Source organism: Zosterops lateralis (genome assembly GCF_965231275.1).
Source record: "Zosterops lateralis genome assembly, chromosome: 6".
In the NCBI taxonomy this organism is placed as follows: domain Eukaryota; kingdom Metazoa; phylum Chordata; class Aves; order Passeriformes; family Zosteropidae; genus Zosterops; species Zosterops lateralis.
This window is the reverse complement of record NC_139761.1, coordinates 35,292,840-35,309,942: the sequence shown is the minus strand read 5'-3', so window position 1 is coordinate 35,309,942 and position 17,103 is coordinate 35,292,840. Positions and strand designations below refer to the sequence as shown.

The window sequence follows — 17,103 nt, the reverse complement described above, 5'->3', positions numbered from 1 at the left end:
TATATACACAGGCCTTGTTTAATTGATTTTAGAGCAAAACTCTGGGCACAAGATGTCATTCTTGTCAACAGTGGATAGAGTAGCAAAACCAGCTTCCTTGTCTTAAGGGTCTTCCACCAATGTTTTGTTAAAAAATACCTCACGTAGTAATTGAAAAACTTTGCCATCAACTTCTAAAGATACAATACAACCACCCTTCACAAAATGGGAAATCTAGGCATTCATTGTCATTAGGCAGTTTAAAAGTAATACATGAGATTTAGTTGAAGAGCAAAAAAGAACCGAAGTCCAAATTCTTGCTGGAATTCCTGGCTTTAAAAGAAAACAGGTTTTGAAGGAACTTAGGCAACAAGACACGTCTCTCTAAGACCTCACAATAAACTAAAGAAGAAACCAATGCAGCTCTCAAAATAGGGCTTCCTGAATTTCACCTGCAAAGCATTTATTTAGCATTTGCAGAAAAAGAACAAGACTTAAATTGAGAGATTAGAGCAGGTCTCTACCACATATCACCATTTGTCAAGACAGGAAATGGAGCTGGGATGACCAACTGCAGCTTGTCGGGTGAAGGAGAGGGGCTTTAGATGGAAGATACTCTAGTCATGCTGATACTCAAATCTGATGGAACTTGTTTCCTATCAGGAGTGGTAGGCCTTAGACAATTTTTACTATAACAACTATAAGCACAATAGTAGGAAATCATTGTGTACAGCTTTAATACTGAAATAGCACTATATATCCGGAGACCAGTTTTATACCAGCTCTCTGCACAACTTATCCACATTTTCATCCCTGGATCCAACACTGCAGTGAAGGAACTTGAAACAGATGGCCCCATGGTAAAGAACAGTTTCTGACTGAGAAATAAAAAAATTAGCTGGAAGGCTAAATAAAGTCACTGAATAATCTCTTCTTCCTTAGCATAGCAGAAAATTCTTCACCAATCTTTTCATAACTTAAAAAAACAATGCATTTTCACATTTATCCTGCTTACTGAAAGAGAAAAAAGAATTTAAGGTTAAATTTATGTTGCCACTTGGGAAAATAATACCACCTACATTTAGTCTCAAGTAGTCAGTTATCTAATCTATGCCACTTGTCTGGCTACTGCTGTAGTAGCCAATGAAGAAATATCCTAAGGAGATGGTTCTGCTTGTCTTAAATTAGGTATCTCAAATATGCAGGGAGAATCAATGCCTTTGAGTTTCTCCTCTCTCTTCATTGACAACAGATGGAGTCGAAAGAATCACCCTGAAATATGTTTCATTTTCATGTGGCTCAAGTTAAGCACCACGATTCCCAGCAGTGAAGTGCTTGATGAAGAGCCTGGGTGAACTGTAGCCTTCTACTGCCTGCTGCAGCCCAGGGGCATCACATCGGGGCAAGACGCACCTCTCCACTTGCACACAAATCAATTTACAGCAATACAGATGTTGTATTAAAGAATTATATTTCTTCCTTCCCTCCATCTCTACATTTGAAAGGCCTATACAAAAGACAGCAGAATGAGAAAATACAGGAAGATATTCTCCTCCATCAATGATGGAACCCTCCATGAGTCCATCAATCCCATATATTTGGTGCTGCACAGCACAACCATCATATTTGCAGCAGATATAAGTAAGCATAGTTTATAGCAAGAAAGCAGAGAAAATTGAGAGCTGAGGGAATAGGAAGTAAATTTTCCTTCATTCCCTCTTTGTCTCTTCTAATACTGAAAAATCTTCTACACACGGTGAGTAAACCAGCCCATCTGTAAAGTATCACTACCACAGCATAAACTGCCATTTTTACCCTCTCCTAAATACACTCGAGAGGTAGAAAAATCTTTCTGCTTCAGTGTAGGGAAAAAGGAGAAAGGAATCTCCATCCACTTTTCAGAATTCTTCAACCCATCAGGTATTTCTCGAGGAAGTGCTAGTTTTGACAAACCATTTGTTAATAAAAACCACTAAAAATAAATACCCAGCTACTAGATAGGCTAATGGTGCTGATCCTTAATGTTACTGGGGAAAGACGGTAACAATCAGTATGTTAAGTATGCTTGACATAAAACTTACATAAAATGCATATGTATGTATAATATTTATTATATAACATACTATAAATACACATGGTGCATTTTAAATATTATTATTATTTGAATATTTAATATAATATGCATCATATAATAGATGCCAAGAACCACTTGGTAAATGCTAGTAAAATCAGCATACAATTTTAAATACGGCTTTCTTTAAGGTGTATTGCATATTTTGAGCTGTGGTTTTTACAATATAGTATTTTTGGAGGATATTCTACTTAAGGACTACACACAGACCTGTGAACATGACTGAAGCTTTTCACCCTACCAGTAAACACAGGCAGGCCAACAGGACACTGACAGGCAAAGAGACACACTTGTTAACATATTTGTTAGTGTACCTGTAAGCATATTTGGAGGGCAAAAGGCTTTGGATAAACTCTAAAAAAAACTAAATCAGAGCTGGAACACTAGGGTAGTGATGGGAAGTTACTGGAATATTTGATTCCAGGAAGCATGCAGAGAATTCATCATACTGCAACAGATACCTAGACCAGCTTAATTTTATCTGGAAGAAATTCAGTCCTCTTTCTCAGGACACAGAGACAACAACTATTGGTCCCCTATCTCCCACCTCAATTACTGAGACACCTAGGATTGACTTATGAAAACATTCAAAAACTGCATGACTGTCTGCAAGAATTGCAGATGAGCCATTCATAAAACCACTCTACAATAAATATTATTTTAAGTATTTTATAATTAGCAGAGGTAATGAAAAAAATGTACTTGATTACAAATAGTCAATGTTATCCTTTTAATTTTGGTAAGAAGACCATAAGGAACTGTATAGCTTAGGTAGAAATGAAAGTCTGAATAATTTTTTTTTTGGTAAGGAATTCATGCCATCAGCACATACTGCTTCATTTAATGACATTCAGCTATAATGATTCTGTATAATTACTGGCCTACATAATGCAGTTCTCCTGGGATGCTATGAGAAATCTGCACAATCATCAGGAAGGACTTTGGGAATGGGGGTGGAGAAGAAAAATAAAACCCAGCCAGAAGCTCTGCTGTAAGAGTTAATCACTATAATTTACATTTTGCCACCAGTTCTCAGGTACAAGTTCTTTTATGCACCATTAAATGATCTGAGCAGTAATTATCACTCTTGTCTTCTACAGACACAAACACTCTAATTTGTAGTTATTTTCTTTTCTTTTGTCACAAAGATCTTTTTAGGGCCATATTCCTTTTCTTCTTGCTCAGAAACCTGATTTTAAAGACATTACAGACGTTATGGCATCCACAGGCAAAAGATAAAAAAAGTGAGAAGCAACAAAGGATAGCAATTTAGAAACTGATAGAGAAACACATCAATTAAGCTGTTCATTTCTCATGAAAAGTAGCCTGTTCAGAATTTTTCTTTCGACTCCCCTCCTTCACCTCCTTGAAGCAGGCATCTTCATAATAAGCTCCATAATCTGTGCTTGTCTTCTAGAAGTGCCACTTTAACCAGCCTCCAGCTCCAAGCTGTTGTGCCTCCAACAGAGGAAGCAATGAGAGAATTGGGAACAAACAGGTGGATGACCTAGGGCTTCATTGCTGTTCAATGTGCAGCCACCAATTGAGGATGTCACAAGAAATAAAATCAAAGCTTTTTATCCCAGACTGTGCCTTTGTTTTACTGTGATGCATCAAACACATGCTCCAGTCTTCAAAAATAAAAAATAATAAAGAAGGAACATGAGTCAGTCAGTTTTTAATCCGCCACAACAAACAATGTATGTGCAAGTATTGCTGCATTTCTCAATTACCGTGCCCCACATGTTCTACAAACTGCTACAACTCCTTTCTGCAAAGAGTTGCATTTTTAACATCTCAGTTTTAAATTAAACTTGGCCAAAAGAAACCTCAACTGTTTTCTCCAGACTAAAGCCGAGGAAACATTTATCTGGAAATTTCAGTGACAGCCCCGAAATTACAAGGAGAGAATAATTTCAATATCATCAGGGAAACATTATGTCAATTAACCCATACCAACTAGAAAAAATACCATGTTTGGAGACACAGTGTTATAATATAATAAGTAATGAGACAACAACCTAGACACTGGTTTGCACTCGAGTTACAAAGTATATTCGTAGAAGAGGAGAGCTGTCATGGTATGCCTGCTTTGCAAAGTGTTTCTTTCTATAAAATTTTCTCAACTTTTCTAGGGAACTCATCCTATTCAGTGCTTGAAGAAGAAACCAAAACCTCAGCTATACAAAGATGCCATCACATTAGGCTTTACAATAAAGCTTCCAAGACTTACATAGATTTTCCAGGATTCTTTAAGTGGCTTCAGAAAAAATCCTTCCAAATGACAATGCTACTAACTTTATTGCAATCGGCATTTTGTGTAAGAATCTCAACATTTGATGTCACTGCCAGTTACATTCAGGCAAGTACTGCAGGACATGGTAAATTCTACTGAATGCTAAAAAATGCAAATAAACAGGCTTATTTTAAAATAAAAGGTGTAACACTGTAGACAACCATCATATAGACCTTTTACCTTCAAGAAAGGGGAATACATTAACATGCCAGAAATCTAAGTAAGTCCCTCTGTGGAGTGTTTTCTCCAGACTTGCTCAAGTCCTTCATGCATATGCAGCTACTGGAAACACACCAGTCTCAAACGCCCGGGTGGGATTTCCATCAATTGAGGGTGAGCTTTGGTGCCAAAATTGGCCAATGAAGAGAGGCAGTAAACCAGAGTTGGACCACATTAATGGATTACTTAGTCAGAATTACCATGACAAAGCACATGGAAACCATTACAGTCTCCATGACAACCCCTTATTTGCAGCTACTGTATGAGGAGTTAGTGAACTGTTCTCATAAACATCTAGTCTTGCACAGTACCTTGGTTCAAGACAATTACCAGAAATTACTTTGGACTTCCAGTCTGCAAGTATTTTAGCTACACGCTCAAAACAGAGGTGGCCTTAAGAATAAAAATGCAACAGTCAGGCTCCACAAGGCCAACAAATTACAATGATCCCACATCCTCCCTCAAAGATGTACTTTTTTTTCTTGCTGCTAGAATGACAGTGCACACTGAATACTTCTTGGAAAATGGGTTAGGAAAACGGTCTAAAATATTTTCTGCTTCTAGCAGCACTGATTAACTTGTAAACTGAGTATCTTCCATTTGAGGTGTTTAAGCACATTACACATGTACTTCATATTGCTGATTTTACAGTGGCAAAACTGAGGGAGAGAGGGAAGGTGACTGTAACCTGTCATACCCATAAGTTTGCAGCAGAATGAGATTAAGATCTGCATGCTAGCACTCCCAGGCAACTTGCTCTCATTATTAATCATACCAACTGTGAGCAGATTTCCAAACGCAAAGACTGGGGGGAAAACACAAAATATCTGAAATGAGTACTTGCAAGACTAAAAATAAACCCAATATAAAACTGTTCATTAGTAACATGGACTGATCTCCTTTCTGATCCACAAATGAACTGCAGTTGTTGCAAGATATTCCCCATGAACAAATCAGACACGTCTGTCTTATGGTTAGTTTAGTAGCAGCAGTTTAGTACAGAATATGCTCTAATTAAAGACTATGAGTACTATAAGCAGTAGCAGATGTGAAGACTAAAGGTGGTCTTAATTTTTAAGCATTCTGAAGAGTGAAATCTTTCAGAACACTGATTAAGGTAAGTACAACCCCCTCTCTTCAACACCCACTTCTCACTTTTGGTAGGTTAGAGAGTGATAATGGGAAAATGCATGGTGGGGGGCAATCATACAAGAGGTGAAAATTACCTTGTATGTGAGACAGCATCACTTAAACTGTAAGCACTGTTCTCCCTTGTGAGAGGGTTGGAGGCTGGCTGACTCTTGCTGTGAATATCCAAGCTGAGCGATGATTCAGCTTTCCGGTCCATGTGGCTTTCCTTTTCCAATGTCCTGTCTGCAATGGAGACCACCTCGCTGGAGCTGTGCCACAGTGGTGCCACCTTCTCCTTGGTGAGGCCAGTGCGGGGCGATGTGGCAGCCCCCAGGGAGGCGGTGCTGCCGTGGCTGGGCCCGTAGGAAGTGGTGTCTATGCCGCTGTCGGCCGATGTCCCTTGAAGGTAGTTGTAGCTGTTCAGCTCCGATTCTGTGCGCTCTCCACTGTCATACCACTTCTCATCACTGTGAGCACTGGAGGCATTGCTGGAGAGTGTATTGCTGCTGGAATGGCTGGAGTAGTGGCTGTCGGACTACAGAAGAAACAACAAAATTTTATTTCCTCCTCTCCTCCTCTCCGTTGTCACAGAGTTACAAAAGCCACCACTGTGGAGTAGGAGCTCTCCTACCTGGAGGTATTGGATAGATATATTGAGGAGACTAATAAACTCTAAAAATTTGATTCCAACACAATGCACATCCTCTGTGCTGAGTGCATGTAAAAAAAAACTTCTCTTATGGATTTTGAAGGCAGGAAAAGCCTGAGGTGTTGGTGTATATATATATATATATATATAATACCTTGCAGTGGTTCCTTTCAAGCACAGTTATGCTCAGCCCAGTCCAATGATATTGGCTATGTAGACTTCAACTTGGTTTATAACTACAATAATTAAAAATATTCTAATTTTAAGATTGCAATGTTTTAGAACATGGAACATAACCAAGCCACAGAGAGTGCATGCTATTTTAGTCATCCAACTGCCTATCAAAAAGTCAAAGAGGAGCACAGACACTTCTCTTCTTCCTCTTGGTGTCTTTACACCTCAGCAGGAGTGTCCTTTGCAAATGACCAGTGAAACATCATTTAACTAATGTGAAATTGTTTTCCAAAAAGTAGAACTGCATGAAAAAAAGCTTTAATGTAATGCTTTTAAATTATCCCATCAGGGTATGCCAGTGCCTGGCTGGTTTGTATGTCCTATCCTTGGTTATAGCCCACTATTACAAAGAAACTGAATGTGCTTAATTTCATAGTGATGGAATATCCCATTTCAAGAAGAATTTATTGTCATACACTTACTGCTTAGTAGCTCATCTACCTTTGGAATATTTATATCCATTTGATTTCTACTGAAGTTATCTAAGTTCTGATCATCTACAGAATCAGACCTGAAGCAGCAGGCAATATACTTGTTGGATAACCACATGGCCTGGGAAAAGGGAATTGATGGAAAGGAGACTTAAAAGTTTTCTATTTGTCTGCTTCTGTTTTACTGAACAGACATAGACAGGGATCCCAGATAAATATAAAAAAATAGATACTGCTTCTGTTTTCAGAGGGAAATAGGGAACAGATGTATACTGAGAACAAAGAATCATCAGCATCCGTGTCTTTTAATATACTAAAGAAAGAATTGACAGGAAAATGGAGGAACATGAAGTTGATCTGGACTCCTAGTTATCTCCAGTTGAAGTTACTTGTCTTCATTAAGAATTTCATCACTTGCCCATCCATCTGTTCACATAAGAAAGATTTACTTTAACAATGACTAAACCAGAATAATGGAGCATTAGTAATTCCAGTGTTGCACTTGGCACTCAAGCTAATGAGTTATGTATTCCCTTACTATGCAGTCAAATACATCTCCTGAAAAACAGGTCAATCTAAATTTAAAAACTAGTCTGTGCTTCTAAGAATACGAAGACAGGTGTGTTAATGTTCATGTTTTTTTGGTGTTTTCTTTTTTAAATAATAAATATGTGTTGCTATGAATTAATAATCTAAAAGCAACACTGCTAATTGCATTGAAAGAATAATGCTGGCAAGCAGGAGCAAATTAAAGACTTGGAACCAATTGAAGGCTTTCTCACATCTAAATAAATGCAAGTAATACTTTCAGTAACATCATGCAACACGAGTCTGTATTTTAACTTGCAGTACAAATAAAAAAATTATACAGCTTACTGAGTAATTTAAAGCTTAAAGTGTGCTCCTTTAATTAGAAGGACTTCAGTAATTTTCAAGACATTTTAAATTTATGAACTTTACTGTATTTATCTATCTCTGTATATAAATTGGGAAGTGACAGTTGCCACAAGGGCATGAATAGTTAAGTCTGCAGAGACAGAAAGACAGAATTTACCATTTAGAACTTCAAAACAAATAGAACAAGTAAGTTGTTTTTTTTCAGCAGGATTCCAGGAATCCTTTCAGACAAACTTCCAACAGTGTTCAAGGTATGTTACGGAAAAGGAGAAAATACAAAACCAAAATCACTATTCTGTCTCAAAGCAGCAGCTTACTGGGTGTTGCATTAGAAGATACAGCATTTAAGGTCTAGGAATAGCTTTGCAAATTTCTACAAATCCTTTACTTCTCTCACAAGATAATAGGCAAGAGGTTGCTGTTCAACTGGCAGCAAATCTTTATTAACTAGTAAATATTTCAATACGCTGTGTTGTAAGATTTAGGCACCAACAGGCCTGCTCTACTGCATTCTCCATGTTCTAGCAGGAAACAGGATATTTTTTCTTCCTTTTTTTAAAACTGACACTAAATATAACTTTGAACAACACTTTTGGTATCAAGAGCTTGTGGAGCAAAAGCGAATCGTTAAATAATTCCTTTTTTAGGGTAACTTACATGACCCTGCTTATTTGGAGACAAGTGTACCACAGGATCCTGTCTCATCAGTCTTCCACTGGGGCTCTCTCGGAAGGATGGCAATACTTTTGAGACTGCTGGGAGATGGCACGTTGGCTCTGAAACACAGCACACAACCATGGACTGAGAGCAGTGCTACAAGCTAAGAAAACAGGTATCCTCATTTTACACTACAATTTTTCCAACATTACCTTAGCTAAAAATGGCTACATATTGTGGCAGAGCACAGGAGAGGAAGTGAGGCCCCATTCCTGCCTGGTGTAAATCATTAAGGCTTCATGAAAAACCAACTACCACCATTTTGATTTTCATTAGAACAACCTGAAGAGTTATCACATCCCCACCGTCCAACAGCAATATATCAGAGCATTAAAACAGCAGACTTTTACAGGGTATTGACACTGGATCTCTAAATGCATGATACCTGCTGGCAAGAGATTTAGAAGACTGAACAGCCACATTCCCTTAAATGGCATTCTATGCAAGGCAGGACAATAGCAAAAATATACAGTGATCACCTAAATGAACCCGTTTTCCGCAGTAGAAGTACTACATCTACAAATACACTAAGTATTTCTTACCAAAGTTGAGTTAAACAAACATTTTCTAACTGAAGAGAGAGCAAATAAAAATCTCTTGACATAATACTATCTTAAACATTGCTGGTTGTGAATGTGGAAACTGTATAGATGTACAAAAGCAATACTTATTAAACTAAACCTGACAAAAGTCAGTGGAAGTCAAATCACTCATCCTTAGATGGGCACTCAGAGGAGTGCACTTTGCCAATAAAACTTTTGTTCCAGGAGATAACTCTGGAGGTCTAGAGGGTATTCAGACACAGCCTGTTAGGTAGGTAATTGCCTTCTCAGAGCCCAAGGTCAGTATTTTAAAAGAATCTCTCTCAGTTATGAGTTTTTGCATATATTCTGCACTTCTAAAAATGCTCCTTTTAAGTCGAATATGTGCTTACAAACATCAAGTATTTAACAGTATCCATTGTAAATAGCAGTGTTTTCTCCAACACAGCTACAGTTTGTTTACCTTGATCTGCAGCTTTTTAAAAAACAAACAAAAGCTCTGAGATTTTAAAATAATAATAATGAAAATACCAGTAATATCATCTTCAAACTCTATTTCCCCTGGCAAGTGGTAGCAAGCAGTGTTGGTGAACATAGAATAAAGGTGTTCTGTAGCAAAGGATGGGCCAGGAAGGTGTCAGTGTGTGGATTCAGTACACCTAAAGCCTTATTTGCCCCGAGACAGATTATCCCAAGTGGAAATGTACTTATTTGTCATAAGACCAAACTTACACCTAGATTCGCTAGATTGACAATAAAGTTTCCAATCTGAGATGCAGCTTCCAACTCCATGAATGCAGGACAATACACAAGTGATAAAAAACATGCATTTTATGTCACTGTGCACTTCTCATCCTTTGCAAATACTGCAGCAATCTCTCCTACCATGCAATTTTTCCTGTTCTTTCTGGCCTTACTTATTTTGCTAATAGGTTGACACCTGACACTGTAGAACAGAACTTGTTGGCATCTCCACTCAATGCCAGCCCCAACACCCAACTGTTGTCCTGCAGAAGTAATGCTGAGCAAAAGATCATTTTTACATGTATCATTACCATCATGCAGTTTTAAAACATATGGAATTAAAATTGTTCTGTCAAAATGAGAACTGCAGATCAGTATAATTACAGGTTTTTTACTGAGAAGTATGGGGGGAGTTGTGAAGGAGGGACTGACAGATGGCTTTGATAACAAGGCACAGCTTACTGAGGTTGTGAAGGTGTGTGAACCAAGAACATCTTCAGAACCAGAGGCTGGCAGCTTATGCCCTAAATTCCTCATCTCACTGAAGTGTATTCTCTCTTGAACACTAGTCCATTTGTACAGTGATGCAATAAAAAGGTATGGAAATGTTTAATCTAGGGTAATAAAAATTAGAAAAACACAATCTAGCAACCTTGGCCAGGATCATCATGTTGGAAAAAATGCTGTTCGTGGATAGGACATTTTCACTGGTGTCAGTCTTACCTGTAATCCTTTCAAGTCAAGCCATAGCTGTAGCAAAAGGTCTGTGTGCAACAACTTCAAATGGAGGCCTAACAATATAAATTCTCAGTTCCTAGCTGTCTTATGTAGTTAATATGTTCCCTCAGCTGACAGCTTAATTGCCATGTGCAATGAAAATGCATACATTTGTGGAAGGTGATTACCTACCTATAGATTTACTTCACTATTTAAACTTTAATTGCATTTTTTCCATTTCATACATGGTATTTTTATAGCTTCCATGATCAAACAATCAATTTGCATTTATATAGCCCCATATGAAAAGGAAGTATCACAAGCACTTTAGACAAACTAAGCAAAAATTAAACTAAGCCAAGCCACTCAGGAGAGCAGTTAAGGTCAAACAAGTCCTGAACAGCAAGACAAATTAATAAGTGTGTCTGCCCAGCCGCTTCTAAAAGGACAGAGCGTTTCAGGGTAAGAGCATTAAGGCAGATTTAATCCCACAATCAAATAAGGAAATGAAATCAGTTCTTCCTCAGGTGATACTCATAGGTCTCAAGGAAGCAGACTGCAGAAGCTTCAGTGCAAGCTCCAGACCTAATTATTCATCCCGATGAACAAGGTTAACGTTCACAGCTGCTGAAAACACCACTCTTAAGAGGCTCTGTGCCTGCCAGGAGAGGCACTGCCAAAGTCACCCTGCAGCCTGTGCAGGGCTCCCCACGTACCCATCTGGTCAGCGATGCTGTCCTCGCTCCTCTGCCAACTGGGCGTGGATTTGCCGCTGCCGCCCGTGTCCGACTGCGTGTTCTGCCTGTCAATGGAGGCCGGGGATCTACGGCTGATTCCAAACCTGCTCTCCCCAAAACACAAAGCAGGTCATCATTTCAAATGTACATAAATCTCACACAAGTGAAGAAAAAAAAAACAAAAAAAAAAACAACACTTTTAAGAAGCCAGTGTCAAACAACAGGGCAAATCAATGCATAGCACAAATGCTTGAAGGATTTATAATGTTTTACCATTTCATTTTTGTGGTAGCTCTCCAGACCCATTTATCAGCTTTAATCATTACAATATACATTAATTTATTGAGCATCCCTGATCAAGAACAACTGGTTACAATGCTACAATTGGAAAAAAAAAAAAAAAAAAACAAAAAAAAACAAACACCAAAAAACAGATCAAAACATCAAGAAAGAAAATTATGAGCTTTTATTTACACAGATGTTTACATGAAAAGGTGACCATACTGTTACATCGTTGTATAAAACTCAACACAGTGAGTAAAATGTAAAACTTTGGATAAAAAACACATAGTGAAATGAGGTGTGTTTATTGGGAAAAGATCAGATTCTTTCAACTACATCAAAGCACTACCTCAAACTAGTCAAAGAAAGCATCAGAAAATTTGTTGGGACAACCCCATGGATCTCAGCCACATCCCTTGGTTCCAGCCAAGAGAATACTATGGTCGTACCTCTGGGTGATGCAGACATACATGCCAACAACATGGATTTGCTTGGGCCAATATTAACATTGCCAAATATTTTAAATAAGCCTCTATAAAGTCGACTGTTGAGTATGGATTCCCAGACTCTGGAGGTTATAAATTCCGTAAATTCTAAAGTTATTTGATCATAAAATAATCTGAGTAGATTAGTACGAACTAAATACAACTGTAAGAAAGGAGTGAGATGTACACCTATTGCAGTAAAAAAAAAGCATATAGAGCAAAATGAAAACTCTGTTCAATGGACTTTGTAAATCCTGCCAGATTAGGCAAATGGATTTCAGAAAGATCAATAAAGACAGAGTAAAATCAAGAAGAACAAGCTAATGACAAAAGAGACACACTGCCCCTGTGCCACACTGAAGCCGACATGCCTCATATGCCTAAAAGCTTGTAAGACTTCAAATCTACAGCTCAGTAATACATATAAATCACTTACAAGTCTGTAAGAATTATAGTTGTGTTCAGAAATAGCAGATCAATCATTAAGAATTCATCAAGAATAATGCATTTCTGAGATTTTTTTAAAATCAGACGTACCCTGAAGGAAAAAGAAAATCTTCCAACTCTACATGCACAGAATAACACACAAAATAATTACAAGCTGATATATCATCTCTATATCAATGAGTTTCTCTAGCTGTAATGTCTAATAAAACGAGATGAAATTAAATATCCCAGCTGTGCAGTCTACTCACACTATGAGCTACAGACTGCCCCACACAACCTCCAACGTAAGACACCTTCCCAACTGTCAGAACAAGCTCAGTGTGGTTATCCCACTTGAAGTTCACACACTTGTTAACTCAAATGAACTCACCACAGCAACATTACACGACTCAGAACAACAAAATCCCACTCCCATCCTCAAAGACAAGCAGCTGGAACACGCCTGTAATGTGTAGCACATATTGAAATTTTGGCCTTCTAAAAATTCACCCAAACATGATCATACATCTCTTTTGTTCACTGCTCCCTGGTACAGCAAGCATACATTTTGATGAATTAAAAAAAGTGAGGAAAACCTGTATATATCTGCCTTCTGAATACAAATAATTTACATTGAAATTATGCAAAAAGTAACATTTTTCCTTTTCTATTCACACAGACTAAGTAGGATTTCACTTATCAAATACCTAAATTAAACATGATGAATTCAGTACCAATTCGAGACATGTATAAAAAGTCTAAACACAGTATTTCAATGGTGATTGATTGCTTAAACACTGATCTGTGGTCTAACTTTTAAGATTTATAAACAAACTCTCATGGAAGAATATATTTTCATGATAAAATAACTAGAAGTTGGCATCTGAAAGAAAATGCCAAACCCCAAACAAATCTTGATGCAATGAAGTTGCACTACATCAGTATTTTGCTTTTTCTTGTGACGTCCTCTTACCTAACTCCCATAATGTTTATATGTATATAGGCTGTCAATCTATGTATAATTAAATTTTACACCTAATCTAATTTATTGTAGATGCAACAGCAAACACACAAACATAGCATAAGTATACAGAACACACACAAACACAGCATAAGTATACAGAACACACACACATCAACATCAATCTGGATATTCTTGAAGGCAGTGAAGTTCTTGCCTAAACCCAGTTTAGGACACAGATCAATAATCCAAAGGCAGCAATTACTGCTTGTACCAATGTCTGACAGAGACTGGACTCACCCATTCTCCTGGTCAGTTAAATTTCACAAACCTTCCAATTCTGTCACACTGTGTAACAATAAATAAATGTATACGCAAATGGCGAGGTTGAGATTTCCCACACTGGGAAAATCTCAGAGTGGCATACCTAGAGCATACTGGAACTTCACCTCTGGAAGACTACCTTTATGACATGGCTTCCCCTTGGCCATTACTCCAGCCCATCATTCTCCCTAACATCTTAGCAACTGAATATTACAATCTCTTTCTCCAATTTTACCACCACATCCAGGGTAATGCTGACCAGCCCTCCCTGGGACACCGAACATTGCTGTAGAGCTGCCCTGAACCTTCTCTTTCAGGCCAATCTCAACAGAAAATGCACATGGATCTGCAGTGGTTTTCAGTAAAGGGACAGACATTAAATTGCTTCTGGAGGCAACAAAAATATTCCTTCACAACCTCATTTTTCACGCTTTCCATTTAGCCTGGTGGATATCTGGGAAGTCCTGAGTAAGAATAAATCATGTGTACAAGGTCAGTATGAGATGCAAACTACTTTTCTTATATGAATAGAACAGAATAGTAAAATAATTGGAGTTAAGTAATTGAGGTTTTTTTAAAGAGCATCCAATAAAGAGCATGCAAAGTTCAAGTATTATTTGTTTCTTTCATTATTCAATTTAAACTTTGTTTCTTTGCACTGAATTAAAACTTCAACCCCAAAATGACATTATAGTCAAGGTTTCTAGAACATATCTCTTAGCTGAAATTGCAAAATGCTTGAAGAATGCTGTAGTGAACATGTGTATAATTAACTTAGAAGATGGAAAAGGGTTGGGATGGGTCCTGGTGTGCTCTTGAGGTCAACTCAAAACAAACTTTCAAGTGTGTCTGAAAATCCTTCCTTATTCAAGCAGTTAAGGCTGTGATGGTCTAAGGACATAAGGCAGTAATACCCTTTTTGTAGTGCAAATGACGCAGTTGAAAAGAGCAAACGATATTGGGAGCACAAGCTGCTCATCAGGATTCAAGGTAACACAAAAATGCTGCTGGTGTGATGTGAATGAGCCAGAAAGTCTACAGAGGATAAAGAGGTTAAGTGCCTTTTCCCAGCTGCAGAGCCCTGGATACAACTATATCTAGTGTTTCCTCTAGAAACAGGTTTAAGAGCAAATGTCCTAATGTCAGTAGGACTTAAGCACAAACTTAAACAATGACCAGAGCAGGTGTGATAGTGTCGTGAATCAAAGCCTTCGTGAAGGTGAGCAGCAGAGAAGAGATTGACTCTTCATAAAGCCTCAAACTGAGCTGTATGAAGGACAGGGAGGACAAATCTTCAGTGCTGTGGAGCAAGTGGCAGTAAGTACTTTTTCAAACACATGCTCAGAACAATGTTCTCTGGACTGACACAGAGCACCTAGAGGCAAAAGACAGTGCCTCGTGCTAAGCAGTTCCTGAAAATGGCATTTAATCCTACTAACATATTTTAAAACAGAAAGATATTTCTACTTTATAAAAGACCCAAACCAAAATGAATTACACACAATGACCTGCAAAGTACTCAAGAATACTTCAGAGGGAAGCTTTGCAGTGTGAACTATCAGCAGTTTTGCCCCTTTATCTTCTCTATAGAAAGTAATTTGGAATGTAGTGGACAGCTCTTCTGCTGCCAATTATTTTTTCTCTATTTGGAGACCTTTGATTCATTGCTCCTTGCGGTGCTCTCTGAAAATGATACAGATTTAATTTCTTCCTCTGCAAGTCTCCCCTTACACTGACACTTCAGAGAGTTTCAAGATTTCTAGAAAGTTGGAAGCCTTAAGACAGAATGACTGTGAATACGTGAAAAAGAAGCTAGCTGTGGTTTAATTAGCACTTTTGTGCCCACACATCTAAGTCTTAGCTGCACTCAATACTACTTTGCTTCAGCTATTAACTGACTGCAAAGTCCCAAACCTATTGCTACTTTTATTTTGAAATCTAAACCTGTGAAAGGAAGCAATTTGCCACATGAAACCAGCACATTTAATGAAGGTTTATAAATATATAAAAGTCCCTCTGTGTAGTAACCTGAGCAGCTGTAGACTAGGATCAGAGAGAGTGGTTAGGCTGCAAGGTAAAAGTGGAAGGAAGGGATTTTTAAAAGTGGCTTTTTCAAGAAGCATGATGGTGATATTTGACAATAGCCATGGTTTAATGCATGTGAACACAGCTGACAAGGAGCCTGTGTAAGCACTCCTTGAGTACACATTACAACAAATGGAACAGAGAACAAAACTCTGCCAAAACAGAATATGTAAGAAGTCTGGTGCCTACCCTTCTGGCATAGATTTTTGTCTGTACGTGCCTCCGGTAGAGCCAGTGTCACTCGAGGAGGATAAGTTGCTGGGAGAGTTACGGCACTGCTGCGATCTTGCTAAGGCGATGGAGGAAACGGTGACGTAGACATCAGAGCCAGGGGACAGCCTGTTCAGAGCAAGGGAAGCCTCACATCAGCAGGATCACACTGCAAGGCATGCTCAACAACACTCTAAAACTGCCACAGCTGCAAGCAAAGGCACCATGGGGATGGCAGAAATCCTATCAGTTGAAGGATCAGACATTTCCCCCTTATTAATCTACTGGAAATCATGATAAATCAACTGTAAAAACCTAGATGCATGGGAGGAAAGAAAGAAAGGCAGATGTGAGAAGAAAATACTGGAACATGCTAGGAAAACATTCTGGTTTCTGAAGTCTGTTGTTACAGATTGATTGTAAGGAGTAATGAAACATGACATTCCTCATCAAAATACCAAATAGAAGAAATTATTTCTAATTCCCAGCAAACTCTTGTCTGGAATTTAAACTAACTGTTGTGAGATGCCTATGCAAACTCTTCCAAGAGTATCAAGCTTACCTCCATGCCACCCAACTTGTCCACATTAAAAACACAAGGATTAAAAAATACAATCTAATCTATACACACCATTTAAAAATTCTCCCTAAAAACTTAACACTCTAATATAAAACTATCTCAACAGATAGAGAACCCTGTTTGAAAACACAGACCTGAGTCACAGGCAATCTTCACCAGTCAGAATAACCATACAGGAAATAAATAGTCTAGAACTGCAACATATGCAGCTGGGCAGAATAGTGGCAAACAGCAGGCTTATACTACCCAAGTCATATCCTGTTCTGTAGTCAAAGGCTTTTTTAGATAACTGCTAGCTTATTCACTGCTGTTAGCTGGTTCTTTGT

General features: G+C 38.2%; 1 protein-coding gene across 5 annotated transcripts in view; it reads right to left on the bottom strand.

Moving 5' to 3' along the window:
- The window catches only part of SIPA1L1 (signal induced proliferation associated 1 like 1), a 201,548-nt gene that overhangs the window by 13,229 nt on the left and 171,216 nt on the right, over window positions 1-17,103 (bottom strand). For 4 of the 5 annotated variants that reach the window (XR_014590388.1, XM_083863666.1, XM_083863664.1 and 1 more), the window contains 4 exons: window positions 16,177-16,326; window positions 11,404-11,528; window positions 8,625-8,743; window positions 5,852-6,291 (listed from right to left, as the gene is read on the bottom strand). Coding sequence is in view for 4 of the 5 variants with exons in the window: in XM_083863666.1 (XP_083719792.1) it covers window positions 5,852-6,291; window positions 8,625-8,743; window positions 11,404-11,528; window positions 16,177-16,326 (834 nt within the window). In the remaining variant the exon portion in view is untranslated. The remainder of the gene's footprint in view (window positions 1-5,851; window positions 6,292-8,624; window positions 8,744-11,403; window positions 11,529-16,176; window positions 16,327-17,103) is intronic. The other variant, XM_083863667.1, reaches the window with a different exon arrangement.